At 39.7% G+C, this 14,943-nt stretch overlaps 2 protein-coding genes across 3 annotated transcripts in view; one reads left to right on the top strand and one right to left on the bottom strand.

Moving 5' to 3' along the window:
• Positions 1 to 234: 234 nt before the first annotated feature.
• Positions 235 to 9,056, bottom strand: odr4 (odr-4 GPCR localization factor homolog). Its single transcript, XM_030752191.1, has 14 exons — positions 8,906 to 9,056; positions 8,505 to 8,608; positions 7,863 to 7,979; positions 7,601 to 7,693; positions 5,849 to 5,955; positions 5,725 to 5,761; positions 5,270 to 5,413; positions 5,094 to 5,189; positions 4,812 to 4,859; positions 4,281 to 4,400; positions 3,313 to 3,427; positions 1,485 to 1,688; positions 528 to 578; positions 235 to 342 (listed from the first exon to the last, which is right to left on the bottom strand). The coding sequence occupies exons 2-14, from the start codon at positions 8,601 to 8,603 to the stop codon at positions 272 to 274; spliced, it is 1,302 nt and encodes a 433-aa protein (XP_030608051.1). The 5' UTR covers positions 8,604 to 8,608; positions 8,906 to 9,056; the 3' UTR covers positions 235 to 271.
• Positions 9,057 to 10,296: 1,240 nt separating this feature from the next.
• Positions 10,297 to 14,943, top strand: part of LOC115795481 (nucleoprotein TPR-like) — a 34,124-nt gene continuing 29,477 nt past the window's right edge. The window contains exons 1-9 of one of the 2 annotated variants that reach the window (XM_030751420.1): positions 10,297 to 10,556; positions 11,187 to 11,291; positions 11,951 to 12,015; positions 12,805 to 12,895; positions 13,008 to 13,111; positions 13,563 to 13,727; positions 13,841 to 13,933; positions 14,478 to 14,558; positions 14,678 to 14,765. In XM_030751420.1, coding sequence (XP_030607280.1) covers positions 10,406 to 10,556; positions 11,187 to 11,291; positions 11,951 to 12,015; positions 12,805 to 12,895; positions 13,008 to 13,111; positions 13,563 to 13,727; positions 13,841 to 13,933; positions 14,478 to 14,558; positions 14,678 to 14,765 — 943 coding nt within the window. In that variant the 5' untranslated portion in view covers positions 10,297 to 10,405. The remainder of the gene's footprint in view (positions 10,557 to 11,186; positions 11,292 to 11,950; positions 12,016 to 12,804; positions 12,896 to 13,007; positions 13,112 to 13,562; positions 13,728 to 13,840; positions 13,934 to 14,477; positions 14,559 to 14,677; positions 14,766 to 14,943) is intronic. The other variant, XM_030751421.1, reaches the window with a different exon arrangement.

The following is a 14,943-nucleotide window of genomic DNA, read 5'->3' as shown; positions in this document are numbered from 1 at the left end:
CCTTTGTTACAGTGTACATGTGGGGGAAAAAAGGCATAATAGGTTCCCTTTAGGAAAAACATAATAGCTAAGCTCTCCAAGACTGTGGCAAGGAGCTCAAATTATGGCCAATGAATCTAGTTTATGTTCACGTGTGTCTGCTGCAGTGTTGTACCTGCAGCTTTTTCCTCAATATTAGTTATCAATCCTATTTTTTACCTTCTGATTCAACCAGCACACACTTGGAAGAAAAGATCAAAATAAAACACTTTGTTTCTTTATTTCATTTTCCTCAAATGTCATTGAGATACAGCATTGAGGCAGCAGTAGCAAGCAGTGCAACAGCAGTAGCCATGGCAACACCTAAACAAGAGAGAGGATGAGAATCAGGACAGAGTACACACGCGCGCCACAGATCATCAAATTAAAGTCCTAAACACAGTCGATATATTCAGTTCTGGGTCCTGACTGAGAAACACACTAGATGAAAAAAACGCATCAGTCCATTTGCTAACACAGTTTATTAAATGTAGGTGAGAAGTCTTTACCAATGTAGTTGTTCTTGTGCTCAGGTGCCCCAACTGTTTCCTGAGCGGGCTCTGCAAACATAAAACATCCAACTTGATCAAGTAGATTAACAACAGCCAGCCTTAGAAATAACTTTGTAAGCCTTCCCAGACTGACAGATGTCAATGACAACGTTTTACAGCCTCCTCCAGAATGAAGAGATGTGGACACCCAGCATATTTACAGCTGAGGCAAACCGCGCACTGACAGCCTACACTCACTACAGATGAACGGTGGTCAGATTTGTTCTTCCTGCAGCGCCTACAGTAGCCAAGATTATGCACTTGAGTTGGGAGGGGTGAGAAAACAGAATTCAGTAGATTGAAGTCTGCAATCTACTGACACCTAGTTTTGAGATTTTAAAAACTGTACCTTTAAGATGGACAAACATCTGTTCTACAGTGTTGTTTGAATAACGCATGTGCAGAGTTTGTCTTCAAATACATCTGATCTCACCTCTGCACTTTGTCATGTATTCTGAAGCAGCCGTTTGTCATGTCACAATTAGATATTTTGCAGCCAATCAATTAAGTGTGACGTAGTACTGCCGCTATGAGTTGGTCTGATCATTTAAATGGTAAATGGACGAGTTCTTATATAGCGCTTTTCTACTCTGAGCACTCAAAGCGCTTCTACAACACGTTTGCATTCACACCTATTCATACAAGCACTTCCATCTGACTCTAAGTGCTTTTACTGTCTAACATTCACACACATTCACACTCCAATGCTCGCATTGGAGAGCAACTTGGGGTTCAGTATCTTGCCCAAGGATACTTTGGCATGCAGCCCGGAGCAGCCAGGAATTGTACCGCCAACCTTTTGATTAGTAGGTGACCTGCTCTACCTCCTGAGCCACAGCCACAGTGAAAACTGATACCCAAACTAGAAATGAGGTTTTGATGTGAAAATACTACAAACCCAAACTCTGTACCCACCTGGCGTAACATCACACCCTGTCATTTCAGCGGTCGTTTCCTGTCTGGTATCCAAGTCTGCCTCAGCTGCATCAATGTCCAACATCTCCTTCAATCGCTCAGTCACATCAGATGCACTCTCGTCACTGAACTGGTAGTCACACACGCAGAGCGGCCCGCTCGCTTTTAGTGGACAAAAGATACGATGGGGGAGGCGGAGCTGCTCTGAAGGACGGACAGAGAAGCGCAGGTACAGTGAGAGAGTGCCAACATCTGCCACACATTTAACCATAATGAGAGGGCTTAGATTCCAACATCTCGTCTAATGGTGCTCATCAATTAAGACATCAAAGTGAGATTATTTACTTCCAACTTCCGTTCATTCTAATAAAGTTGCTTTGGAGACATCACCATCAAGTGAACTGACTTAAGATGGAGGCAGACAACATTTTTCTTTATGATTCTTATTCATTTGTTAAGGATGTAGCGTAACACCACCACCAGTACACCACCACAGTGGATAATGCATTTATTCATTTTTGTGTATAGTACTTTCTCTCATGACTGTTTTTAAAGTGCTTTATAAATAAAGTTAGTATTAACAAATAAATCAACCAGTACGGAAGTGACGTGCTTTAATTCACAGGGTTAGAATTACAGGAACTTTTATATGCCAAAACAAAGCAACAGGAAATATCAGTTGAGAAGTTGGTTTAGGCTGTGTTACTGTTAGTAATGTATTTAATTTGCTATAAGCCAGGAAGCTCCTTTAATGTTAAGAGACTGTCCTGACACTAAATCAATCTAACATCACCACATAGCAGGTAAAGAATAAAAGACGAACATCTTAATTAAAGCAATATATCAGAAAGTTTTTGAAAATGACACTTGTTACTGTGTTGCATCTACGTCATGTGACAAGTCTGCAGCTCTCATTTCACGTCAAACTGCTTTATGAAAGGACAGAAAACCTGTTTAAGAACAATGCCATCAGCTTTTTTTTTTATTTTACACTCATTTTTACAGCAGCTGCAGACTTAACATCATATTATAGAACTAATAATGTTATGATAAACATAAGAAATATTTTGGTATGAAAACTCATATTTTATTCACTAATTAAAAACATTTGGTACATCATGAAACAAAAATACCACAAAGCAGACCCAGGACTGTTGAGCAGCTAGAATCATCTATCAGAGAACAATGGGACAACCTTCCTCAGTTCCCAGATGTTTACAGAGTTGTTAAAAGAAGAGCAGATGGTGCACGGTGGTAAAAACGGCCCTGTCCAACTTTTTCAGACGTGTTGCTGCCATCACATTCGAATTGAACTGGTATATTTTGTTTTTTAAATGTTACATTTTCTCAGTTTAAACATTTGATGTTTTCTGTTCTATTGTGAATAAAATATGGGTTTATGAGATTTACAAATCACTGAATTCTGTTTTTTTGCATTTTACTCAGCATCCTGACTTTGTTGGAACTGCAGTTATAGTTTCAGCATTTCAAACAAACTAAACTGCAGGGTGATGGTCTTTAATTGTCTCCGTGGATTAAGAGGCTCGGGTTCTCTTGAACAGCGTTGCCGCATCATTAATGTGCAGAACAGTGGCCACACGTCTGCATCCGTGTTTATACCAGACCAACTAAAACATTGTGAGAAGGAATTAACAACAGAGTCTGTCATCCATTGCTAATTGTTCAACCTGCACTGTTGAGGTCATCAGTGTTCAAATCCTGCCTCTTTGCTCCCGCTGACTAACTGTAAACCCACCCACAACCCTGACCTTATCTACAGTATGCACACCTGTAAGCACGTGACTGGTGGAGCACATTGTGTCTGTACCTGTCTGTTGTTTGTCTCTACAGCTGCCCTTGCTCTCCTGGTCTGATGTCAGCAACTCCTCCAGCATCATTTGAACTCTCGTGGCCACCGTAGAAACCACGTCCCTCTTCAGCATCTGCCCTCAAAGAGGTTTCAGTAACAAAATGATAAAAATACTGCATCCATTTTCATTTGATTTGTGGATCTTCACACACACACACACGCTAAAAATTCTTCAGGATCTAAAGTTGTGACACACGTTACAGCCATAAGCTACATTTGTGAGTGTTAAAATACGACTACGTTAGAAACTTATTTTGACAAAGAGAATCACAGCTAGAAGATGAGCGCAGTATCAAACTGTAGGTAAAAAAGAAAAAGACCTTTGCTATGTTAGAACTTGCTTTGTCCAGCCTTCTGTCCCACATGATGATATGACCTTAAAAAGTACATTTTGAGTAAACTTTCAAAGATTTTGCCAGTGAATTATCAGAAAACAAAGCAGATCTAAGCTGTCAACGCTTGTTCCTGTTACTTAATTGGAGTTTTGCATATTGACACTAAATCTTCCACAATATTGATGCTAAAGTTGATTATAGAAAAAAGAAAGAAAAAAAAATCCAATGAATAAATGATAGTGACACCTGGCTTTAGACTGTGACACTCTGAGTAGATGTAAAAATGGATTTGTTTGCACTTTTTAAAGGAGCTTAAATGTTTTCACCAGCCCTGAAATTTTCATGGAGCGTGCTCCTTTACCGAAGAAGTTATGAAAGATCAAAACACAGGAAAAAAAAAAAAAAGTGCCATAAAGAGGGACAGATTCTGACCCACCCTTTGTTAGTTGAGAGTGTGTAACTTTTCATAGCGTGAAGGCAAAAATATGCATGGCTTCTTTAAATATTCTGAAGTTACTGAACAAAAAAAACATAAAACAAGCTGATTCTGAGGGCGTCAGGTGATGAATGACCCTCATGTTAAAGTATTACCTTCTCTGCCAGTCTGGCCTTTGGCTTGTTGCTGTGCAGGTAAGCTCGGCTGTGGATTGCTCCTGTGATTGACACGCTGCCTCCACACTGCTGCACCACATCTGTTAACCTCTTTTCTTCCTAACACAAAGGAAGGCAAAGGTCTCTTTCATGGTCATGCACCACCCTCACATAACTTAACCACATATAATTTAGTTGTGCTTTTGGCATAATGACAATAACAATTCAGCAAAGATTTGTAATTTTACCACAAACACAACCACACTGTCCATTTGTGTAATGGATCGTCTACTAATCAGAAGGCTGGTGGTTCAATCCCTGGATACTCCAGTCTGAATGTCAGTAGTATCCTTGGGCAAGACACTGAACCGTGAACTGCACCAATGCGTACATCAGAGTGTAAATGTATGTGCGAATGTTAGACAAGGAACTTATAGAAAAAAAGGTGCTTGTATGAATGTGTGAGATGGGGTTTGAGTACTCAGAGTAGAAAAGTGCTATATAAGTAACCAGTCTGGGTGTGTTTCTTACCGCTGTGGTGAGCAGCTGAGCTGTGTACATCTGTCTCACATTCTTCCTCTATAGAGAAACACTGGAGGTTAGAATTTTCCTGCAGCCTTTCAACAAATAATCACTTATTGTTCATCATCAGGTCACAGCAGTCGTTGCTGGAAACAGTTTCCACATGTATGCAAATGACTGATCCTAATCTGGCAATCTGGCAATTCAAATCTGACCTTTGAGAAAGGCTCCAAAAATAGGGTTTGGCTTTACAGATTTGCATTCTGCACTCATGTAAGTGCCGTTAACAACCTGTCCCACTGTGAGCTCTGAGTCCTCGGGCAGCCTTTTTCCATCAATCAGAAACAGTCCACTCTCAATCTGGTGCGCCCATGCTTTCAGTCCCTCCTGAAACAGAGAGTCACCTGAGAACAGTTCCACTGAAGTTCCTAAAAAAAAAGGTCTCATGCATGAGTGTGTGCGCTAACCTTAAGGCATTCGTCCATGTGCTCTGTGCTTGTTCTGTTGTTTGGTAGTGGTAGCAGAATGTCTACATTTAGACTACATGATACGGTGGCCCAGGAGGAACACAACCCTGACTGATACTTCCAGTCTGCAGGCTTGGCCATGCTCTGCAACAGATAACAGCATTGTATGACAGACAACAGCACAACACATATCAAGTCTGAGATTGTTAACAGGCCTACATCTGATCACAAATCCCTGATATGTAATATAATGTGGAAGGACCTTAGGAGTGCTTCTGTAGTCAGAATGCATTAGCGTTATAACACCATACTGAAACAGTGCTCCAAAATGGTGAGAGATTACAAGTTTTAGGAAAAAGTAAGGAATATTTCAGGCAGTATACGTTAGAGTAATCATTTTAGAGCTGTGCAGACAGAAGCTGCTTCTCTGAAAGATGTGAAAGATGCAAACCAACCTTGGGGTCTTTGATGTCAAAGGTTCTGCAGATGGTTCTGGTATGCAGGGTTAAAGAACATCCACAAACACTGTGTGGCAGCTACCTGAGCCAAAAAACTCAGAGCTGACGAGAAAAGGGATACTTTCTGGTTTTGGGGTTGACGTGCAGCGTGACGCAGTCTGTGACATCATCATCTGCAGGGTCCCACAAGTGCTCCGAGGAGATCAGGTTCTCCACTGTAAACACCAGCTAGACACAGAAACAGACACACACAGACTGGATGGATAAAATGCACTGCGGTGCAAATGTCCTTGGCTGTATAAACACAAATTCAAGTGCATTTATCTAGTATTTCAAGCTTTTTCCAGCACCTTAAGCCCCAGTCACACAGGCCTAGAGACCAGTCACTGATCCCTTAGCAAACCAAAATCCTTGTGGCCTCCAGCAGCTGCTAAACAACTGAAAATCAAATATTCAGACGCTAGGTGGTTGGTGTCAAAATACACATTTTTCCCTAGTGAACAGTGATCTGCAGGGTGTTGCTGACTGCTCCCTGTGCCTGTAACAGGGTCTTTTTTTTTTCTTACATCTATAAACGTACATGCATATATACTAAGAAGGATTATGTAACTTCATCAGATACTTCAAGCAAGTTGCTGCTTCCTCCATCAAACTCAACTACCTCTTCATGCAGTCTTTAAATCATGTGAAAGCAAACATGATGGCTCCCATCTGAGCAAATCAAGCTAACTGTGCTCTAACCCTGTGGCACCTGTGGCTGCTCCCTTATGTCCAAAGGGTCGCCACCGAGGCTGAAACTGCATGTCTGACACGGTGCAGCCTTTTCTGTTGCAACCCTCCCATTTATCCATGGTAGGAGTAAATGTGCCTGTGAGCCACTGAGACTGGGTTTGGTCTGGAACTGAAGATCTTTTGCATGTAAGGGGATTAACTGTTACACCACGGAGCCACTATTAAGACTTACCAATGCTGCAGGTGTAAATAACCAAAATATTTTACAGCACAACTACTCTGCAGTGGCCATTTCTGATTATTGCTCTTTAACGTTTCTGTTTTCTTATAGAACCGCACTTTTGTTAAATTTATGGAATTACAGAAATAAAATAATGGAAACTATTTACTTGATTTTTTGAAGATTTACTTATTTCTTTATTACCCAAAAAAGCTGAAGAACTGTGAAGTGGAAATATCTTACAGCATGTTCTGACCTACTTTGAAACAGTTGCTATAAAGCTATGCAGATCACCTCTGAGTCCTACCTGTGTTTATGAAAATGATGCAAAGTAAAATTAGCTTGTTTAGAAAATAGTGTTCCACTGTGTGTTTTTCTACTGCATTGGTGGTATGTTTGGGACCATCACCATGCTGAAAAATGAAGCAGTTTCCAATCAGATGCTTTCTAGATGGGTTGCTTGGTATATCAAAATATGATGGTACTTTTTTCCTGTGCTCACATTTCACTTTGGAATCCACAGCTGGGGGGGACTGGCTATTTATGTATATGTGTATGTGGTTATATTTATGTGTAACCACTCATGGAAGCCACCACTACTGGGGTTCAGCAAAAATAAGAGGATAAAGCATCAGGTGACAGACATATTAAAACATTTGATTTTAAATCTGACATAAAGGTTACACGTTTTTAAAGAATCACAACAATGATAAATACAAAGTAAAACGTTAAAAAAAAAAAAAAAAGCAGGTTTAAAACCCTGATTCTAATCGTTTAAGCTGTGTTTAGATTACTTCTTCTGGATTCACACTACATGCTAGAGTACAAGAATTCAGAAATTATTTTGCTGGAAAGGCTGGATTTGTGTTTAATATGCACATTCATGTACTTTCATATTCAGTGTGTTAACATGACTCTCACCTGTCGGAGTGTAGTTAGTGTGTCCTTGGCATCTGCATCAGTGATGATGAAGACTCCCAATACAGAGAGGCCTCCGGGCAGCATCCTCGAAACCTGGAAACCAGTACAAACATAAACCCTAGTCTCAGTCTGTCTATCTGGGTGCACAGCTCAATGCAAAGCATGGTCCCATGCTAAAACTCCTCATTTAATACATCATAATACATGCTGAAATATTCAGATCAGTGTGTGCTGGGACACAGCCACAGCCCTCTTTGCCTACCTGTCGAGCATGCTCAGTGATCCACTCCTTGTCCACAGTGTCTCCAGCTGCTGCAGCAGACTCCTCCCTTTGGGGCGTCCGAGTTGCCATGATAACAAAATCCCTTTGGGCTGAGCTCTGAAAGGTTTAGACAGTAATATTGATTACTGTCTCTTCACTCCACACAGCGCTCCAGCATGTTCTTCCTCATCATAGTGTGAGATACAGTGCTCTGCTACTCTGTTATTTTTAAGGCATATGTACAATACTGCGCACAATTCTTGAATCACTCCTTATTTCTATTTTGCTAGAAAAATAGGAGCAGTGATTTACTGAAACGTGCAAATATGCATGGAAATTCAGCATAAAAGGCAAAAACAGTTTGTATAATTCTAACCAGCTTTAAAGTCAATATTTGATATGAGCAGCTTCATTCTTCAACACTGCCTGAACTCTGTTAGCCAGCTTTCCTGTAATTTCTTTAAGTCTTCCCTTTGGAGATGCTCCCTTTTTTTTTTTTTTTTTTTTTTTTTTTTTTTAAATCTGATTTGTCTGCTGATTCCATACATGCAGGTTTCATTTCCTGTTGACCACTGGAAAAAAAAGTTAATTTACATTTACATCAAATTTCATCACATGGCAGACGTTAGTATATAAAGTTACCTGTCCAATAAGCAGACCTGTGACTGGATCTGCCTTTTGTTCACACAGTTTCGACAGATATCCCTCCACGGCATCTTGCACTATATAACCACGACCCATGGTGCCTGACGGGAAAATGGACAGGTGACACAAAAACACTGCACCTTCTGTCAGTGTGTCTGTAATGAGACAGCTCTGGGAACAGGAGAGCTGTAACAAGTGAAATCTCTCATATACAAACATGCAGCTGGAGATTAAATTAAAACAGAAAGTAGGTAAACCTCGTTCATTGGTTAATTAACAGCTGTGTGTCCCTCTAACTTCAGTTAGCTCACATTTTTAGCTACATTCCGTTAAAATAAGATGACAAAAGTTCAAATTCAAAGTAGAATACAGTATAGACTTCAAGAGCTTCCACGTACCGTGGAAAAATATCCAAGAGAAGGAAGACAGCGGCTAAAATATGAACCAAAAAGCAGTCAGCTTGTTTCTTATGTTGACAGCTGTTAGGCCTAATGGAACGTCAGCAGAGCAATAAACACCGTTTACCGCGATGCTTTGTACACTGACGGGTTTCCGTCGCACGTCTCTGTCGTAATAGGCGACTCAAGATTAAAATGGTCAATTTCAGAAAGAGCTGACGACACGCCGCACGTTTCTCTTCAAAATAAAACTCGCATGAAAAAAAAAAAAAAACCGTATTGATTCATTAGACTATTGTTTAAAACGCAAGTTAAATAAGCTAAAAAAAAAAAAAAAAAAAAGGTTTGGAAAAACATTTTAGTTAACAAAAAAAAAAAAAAAAAGAAAAAAACTGGAAAAATGTCAAAAATCTTAAAATGATTGATCTGTTCTCAGTCTGCCAGCACTCCTAGGTGGGCCCCATATGGGATAAGCAAGGGCAAACATTATGGGCCCCATAAGGTTTTGTCCACAGTTTCCATGGTGGCCCTACATGGGTTTGCCCAGATAGATTTTAACCGGCCCTGAATATGTGTTCATTGGGACCCAGACGGTTGACTTACATGAGGCCCATGCAGGGTCCATGCATAGCCCATGCATGCATGGACCGTATGGGTCCGAATGAACACATATTCAGGGCCGGTTTGCCCTTGCTTATCCCATATGGGGCCCACCTAGGAGTGCTGGCAGGGAGTCTTCATCACTCTGGTCAAATTTCTGTGCTTAAAGCGAATAATGAAACTAAAGAAAAACATAAAGTAAAACATTTTTAAACTGTAAAACCGAAACTTAAACAAGCAAACCACCTTTGAAAACTACCTGACACTAAACTAAATTCGATCTGCTAGGCATGACTTTATTATGCATTATTTATTAATAGATATTTATTTAACACGTCCCTTCCCTGAGAATATGTGAAATGTAAATATACTTGCTGTGTGAATGTTGCTTTTCTGTTGCATTCACACTTACTCACTTAGTTTATGTATGAATGTATGTATGTATATGTGTGTGTATACAGTATGGACTATATATATATATATATATATATATATATATGATTCTTATTCTGGTTACTTATTCTGGTTACTTAGATTTGCACTTTGGTTATGGGTGAGTTACAATGAAGAGAGGTTAATGAACAGTTAAAGCAAATAAACTTGCTACTAGGGTTGTTCCGGAAAAGAATTTGTAGCTGCCGACCTACATTAATAATTAAACTTGACTTTTAAGTTCAGACAGGTTCATCCATTCATAAATCCAAGATACATCAAATTATTTTCTCTGATCTCTTCTAACTTTATTATTATATTTTGAAAGTATAAGCAAACTTCCTGCTTTTGCGCGAGTGTAGTTTGGCACTTTTTAGTTATCGCTTCCCTGTAGATGGTGTACAGTTTAGCAGTTTTCCAAGAGTTTGGCGGTCACTTGCTGTAATTCTTCGGGACAGGAAGGCAACGATGGCGGCCGTCCTGCTTCAGGCTCTGGAGCGGACGGAGTTGAACAAACTCCCGAAAGGCGTCCAGAACAAGCTGGAGAAGTTTGTAACGGAACTGCAGAATGCTAACGAGGCGCTCCAGACGCAGCATGAGCGGTTCAAAGCAGACAGCGGTGGGTAGCTACAGCAAGTACCTACTAGTTAGCTGTTAGGCGTGTAACTTGCTTTTTTTACATGCTATATTCCAGTATTATAGTATCTATAGTATTCCTTCTGTTTGTTTGGGCATAAAACATTATGCTGGATATGTTTCACAACGCTGACTCCTGCACGCTAGCGTTAGCATTATCAAGCTAAGGCTAACTTTGGCGGAAGAGAGCTGTGCCTAATTATTAAATTTATGTCATATAATAAGTGATGTGTAGTGTGTTGAAAGCCGAAATAAAGAACAGTTTCCAACTTGCTTATAAACATCTTATGAAGGCCTGTGGTTTTTAAATAGTTGCCATTAACCAAATAAACACAATATTGCTGTAAATTTGAATAGAGTTTGGCACTACCTTTTCTCAGAACTGAGAAAGTGATTTTACAATTGTAAGTTAACTTATTCTGATTCAAAGAAAGTGTGCAGTTCAGTGATGTTAAACTGCATCATAAATCGCACACGTATCCATTAAAACTGTTCATTTTACCTGGTTGAGATTAAACATTACAGTTAATGTTCAAAATTGTTGATCTGTGTTTGCGATCCAGTCTCGTTTTGCACACCAACTTAAATCCTGTGTTTCTGTTGCCCCCTACAGAGCAGCAGTACTTTGACATGGAGAAGAGGCTGGCAGAGGGTCAGGAACAGATCCTGTCTGCCACCAAAGACCTGCAGAGCCTCAAGGAGGAAAATAAAAAGCTCAGTGAGTCCTCATACGCATATCAGCAGATGTCTCTATGCTGCACGTTGTCTAGATCAACACAGAACATGGTTAACAGTTCAATAACTGAACTGTCAGCTTTTTTTTTTTTACACTGATGTTTAAGGATGCACTGATTTTAAAATTCTGGGGGGAAAAAAATTGGTTTACTAAAAACAAAAAACAATATGGCCAAAATCTGATGCTGATATTTTATTCTGTTTGTTTGGTTTCTTCTTTTTTTTTTGGTTATTTGGTCCTTTAGATCAAATACATTTTTAGTACAACAAATAACTGAGCAGTTTTAAAGCTTTTTCAGCACTTCACACTATTAACATACAGTACTGTGTAAAAGTTTTGTGCGACCCCCTCACATTTCCCATTTTTCCTAGAAAAATATAAATAAATGAGGAGTGGCTCAAAGCTTTTGCACAGCACTGTAAGCTAAATGGATGTGACACACCGGAATAATACTGGCCAGTGAAATTGATTACAGTTGCTACAGTATCACCTGATTTGATAATGATAATCTTATATATAATTCAAAATCCAATGTGCTGTCACCTTTATGTGTTTTAAAATGGAACATTAGGTTTTAATGTGGTTTAACACTGTCTTCCTGGACCTCGTGAAGCCCTGTGTGGTAATGTTTCTCTCTGCAGGTGAAGAGTTGAGCACTCTGAAGGGAATAGAAGGCGAGAGCACTGAAGATAAACTACCGCAGCAGGTAATCATGCCCATAAGAGCTTTATATGGACATGGCTTAAAAGGTGTGTTGATACAATTATGCTGCCTATATGTGTGCAACAAATAGCCACTCCTTTCTTTCAGTACATATTTAATGAAATGTGGTTTGAGAATTGAAATGAACACTTTCAGAGAGCTGAATTACATTTTTAAAAAGATATATTTTGGTTGCATTGAACCAGCAGCCTGAGCCTTAGGTGTGAGCCTGTCATCTGGTTGCAGAAGTTCAGTTTGTGAAGTGTAGATGGTATTAATAAGATCTCCTGACCATCACATTCACTGGTGGTCAGAAGTCTACGTACAGTCATTGGCATAAATGTCATGTTAAGTTTGGCCTGTTAAGGATTTCTTTGAACTGTCTTTTCCAGGGTACAATGATTGTACGGCATCCATCTTTAATGACTTAAAAAACAAACAGTTAGGTGCACAATTTTAAATTTAGTTTGGGTTTTTTTGTAATCCACACAGACTCAAGTATATGCAGGTTTTTTAATAAGTGGTGCTGAAGGTTCTACAGTGTCTTTTGACAAGATTTATGTATATATTTGAGCCTGTATGTATACTTTTGACCGTATGTAGATTGGAGAAAATCCAGCTATTAAAAAGATGCTTTTTATCCTGCATGAACCCAGATTTACACATGGAAATTTCTTAAGATGTCTACTACAGATCCCAGATAATTGTCTTGCATTTAGTAGTAGTAGTAGTAGTAGTAGTAGTAGTAGTAGTGTAATTAAAGTACTGTATGTGCATGTGTGTATGGATACAGCAAACCAAAACCAAGTATGAGATTGAGGCAGAGAAGAGAGAGCTGGAGAGGCTGCTGGAGAAAAGAACACAGGAGGTGGAGAACCTCACTGGTAAGTTCACTTCAGTAACTGTACACCTGGATACATTGTACATTAATACGTCATGTTTGGTTCAGTGGACACCTGGTAACTATTCTGGTTTGCGGGTTTGGTGTTCTTGCAGAGGATGTGAAACATTTGAATGAGAAGCTGACAGACTCCAACAAAATGAAGATGGAGCTGCAGTTAAAACTGGACGAGATCCAGTCATCTACAGCATCTGTACAGGTACACATCAGATTTCACGAAACCACTAGTTTTTATTTATATACATAACATCAGATGCTTGCATTAAACATGGCAACACAGGTTTCAAATAATAAGGTAAATGTGTGTAAAAGTAATCCTTGTGAGCCAAAAGCTCATGAATATTATTTTTGACTTAATCGAGCAGTGCTCGCTGGCACTGGGTTCTTCAGCCGTTTAGAAGAAAGTGGCCCGTTTAGGCGGGATGTCTTAAAGGAGACTGAAACTGCTTCTTTCAGACAAGATGAGTTGAAAGGCTGCGGGGTGCAGGTTGAATAAGAGAATCATTCAAAGCTTCTGTGTTGGAGTGTCAGAGGGAAAATTTTAAGCTTGGGGTAAAAAGTGTAATAGGTCTCCTTTAAATGCATTTTTGTTCCTCTGGAATATTCTTGAAGTATGAAGAGAGAAGCTTCACTGGTGCTGTATGTTGCAGTACCGAGAGAAGCGCATGGAGCAGGAGAAGGAGCTGCTGGAGAAGAAGATCGAGTGGTTAACTTCAGAACTGAAGAGCAAAACTGAGGAACTGCTCAACACCAACAGAGAGAGAGGTCAAGAGATCCTGGAGCTGCAGAGCAGTCTGAAGAGCAACGAGCAGAAGGTAAGTATTACAGTACACGATGAGTGAAAATACACATTTTCTCCTTCGTTACTGTAGTTGTGGAATATGAAGTACAGTTAAATAGCTATTCTAACCACAGCTCTCTTCAACAGGCGGCCATACTGGAAAGTCAGCTCGCTGCTCTGAAGGAAACCAGTGAAAGTCAGAATAAACGAGCTGAAGACCTCAACAGCAAACTGAAACAGGTAACACACAAACACTTGTGTGGGGCTCAGCAAGTAATTTCATGGACAGTAGCAAAGTTTTTCTTTGATTACGTCAGTGTACAACTATAAAATATCACATATGGGACTATGCAATAAGCAGATGCATCTTAAATCCAGGGTTTGTGCCAATTCTCGAGGTGTAGGGATTTTTTTAAACAAAATAGGTGTACTTGTCTAAATACAGGGGTAAGTATATAGATAGAGAACCTGTGTACATGTACATAGAGCCATATTCGTGTTAGGGAACAGTTATAAAAAAGTTAGCAGCAACATTTCACTGTAAATATAAATCTCAAGTGGATCTCCAGGGTGGTATGAAAGCACCTAAAGCCTCATGCACTGGAGATGCAGAAATAAGTTGCTTCAGAAACTTTGAACTCCGGGGTTTAGTGATTGATGTCACCCAATATTTTGTAATGTTTTATTTGCCAAACAATTAATCATTAAAAATATGTGTCCAATTAATGAATAATAAAGTGATTGCATGTTATTCACTGCATGGATGTTCTGCATTTCTCTCCAGGCCAAAGATGAGAAGAGTGCCATGGAAGAGAAGTACCGCAATGAGCTCAATGCTCATGTCAAGTTGTCTTCACTCTACAAGGTGAAAAATCACTGAGAAACTATAGCTGTCTAATAACTAAGAATTGATGCCAGGGCATTTGTAATTTCCATCACGTTATAGCATCATAAGACTAAGACTTTTCCCTTTGCTCCCTGTAGGGGGCAGCAACAGACATGGAGACTAAGAACCAAGAACTGATCAGAGCTATTGAGGAGCTCAGCAAGCTGGTGAAAGAAACTGGGGAAGGTACAAATCCATGTTTTACTGTCCTGTCTAGACCAGGTCAGTTAAATAAAGAGTACGAGTATGAGTTTAAAACGGTGACCACTGAGGAACAGACAAACTAGTCTCATCATTCTTTCCTGTTCAGCTCTGATTTACATTTCTGTTCTGAGTCTTTATAGAACCTACACTGTAACCTATA

This window comes from Archocentrus centrarchus, chromosome 17, assembly GCF_007364275.1.
Source record: "Archocentrus centrarchus isolate MPI-CPG fArcCen1 chromosome 17, fArcCen1, whole genome shotgun sequence".
Lineage (NCBI taxonomy): Eukaryota > Metazoa > Chordata > Actinopteri > Cichliformes > Cichlidae > Archocentrus > Archocentrus centrarchus.
This window is presented reverse-complemented; position numbering and strand designations above follow the sequence as displayed.

Excerpts from the sequence above, each read along its gene's own strand:
- odr4 (XM_030752191.1), bottom strand. The coding sequence starts at position 8,603 with ATGGGTCGTGGTTATATAGTGCAAGATGCCGTGGAGGGATATCTGTCG. Across the intron at positions 5,190-5,269 it reads ACATGGACGAATGCCTTAAG|GAGGGACTGAAAGCATGGGC; the intron begins GTTAGCGCACAC and ends TCTCTGTTTCAG. Across the intron at positions 579-1,484 it reads AGGGTGTGATGTTACGCCAG|AGCCCGCTCAGGAAACAGTT; the intron begins GTGGGTACAGAG and ends TTATGTTTGCAG.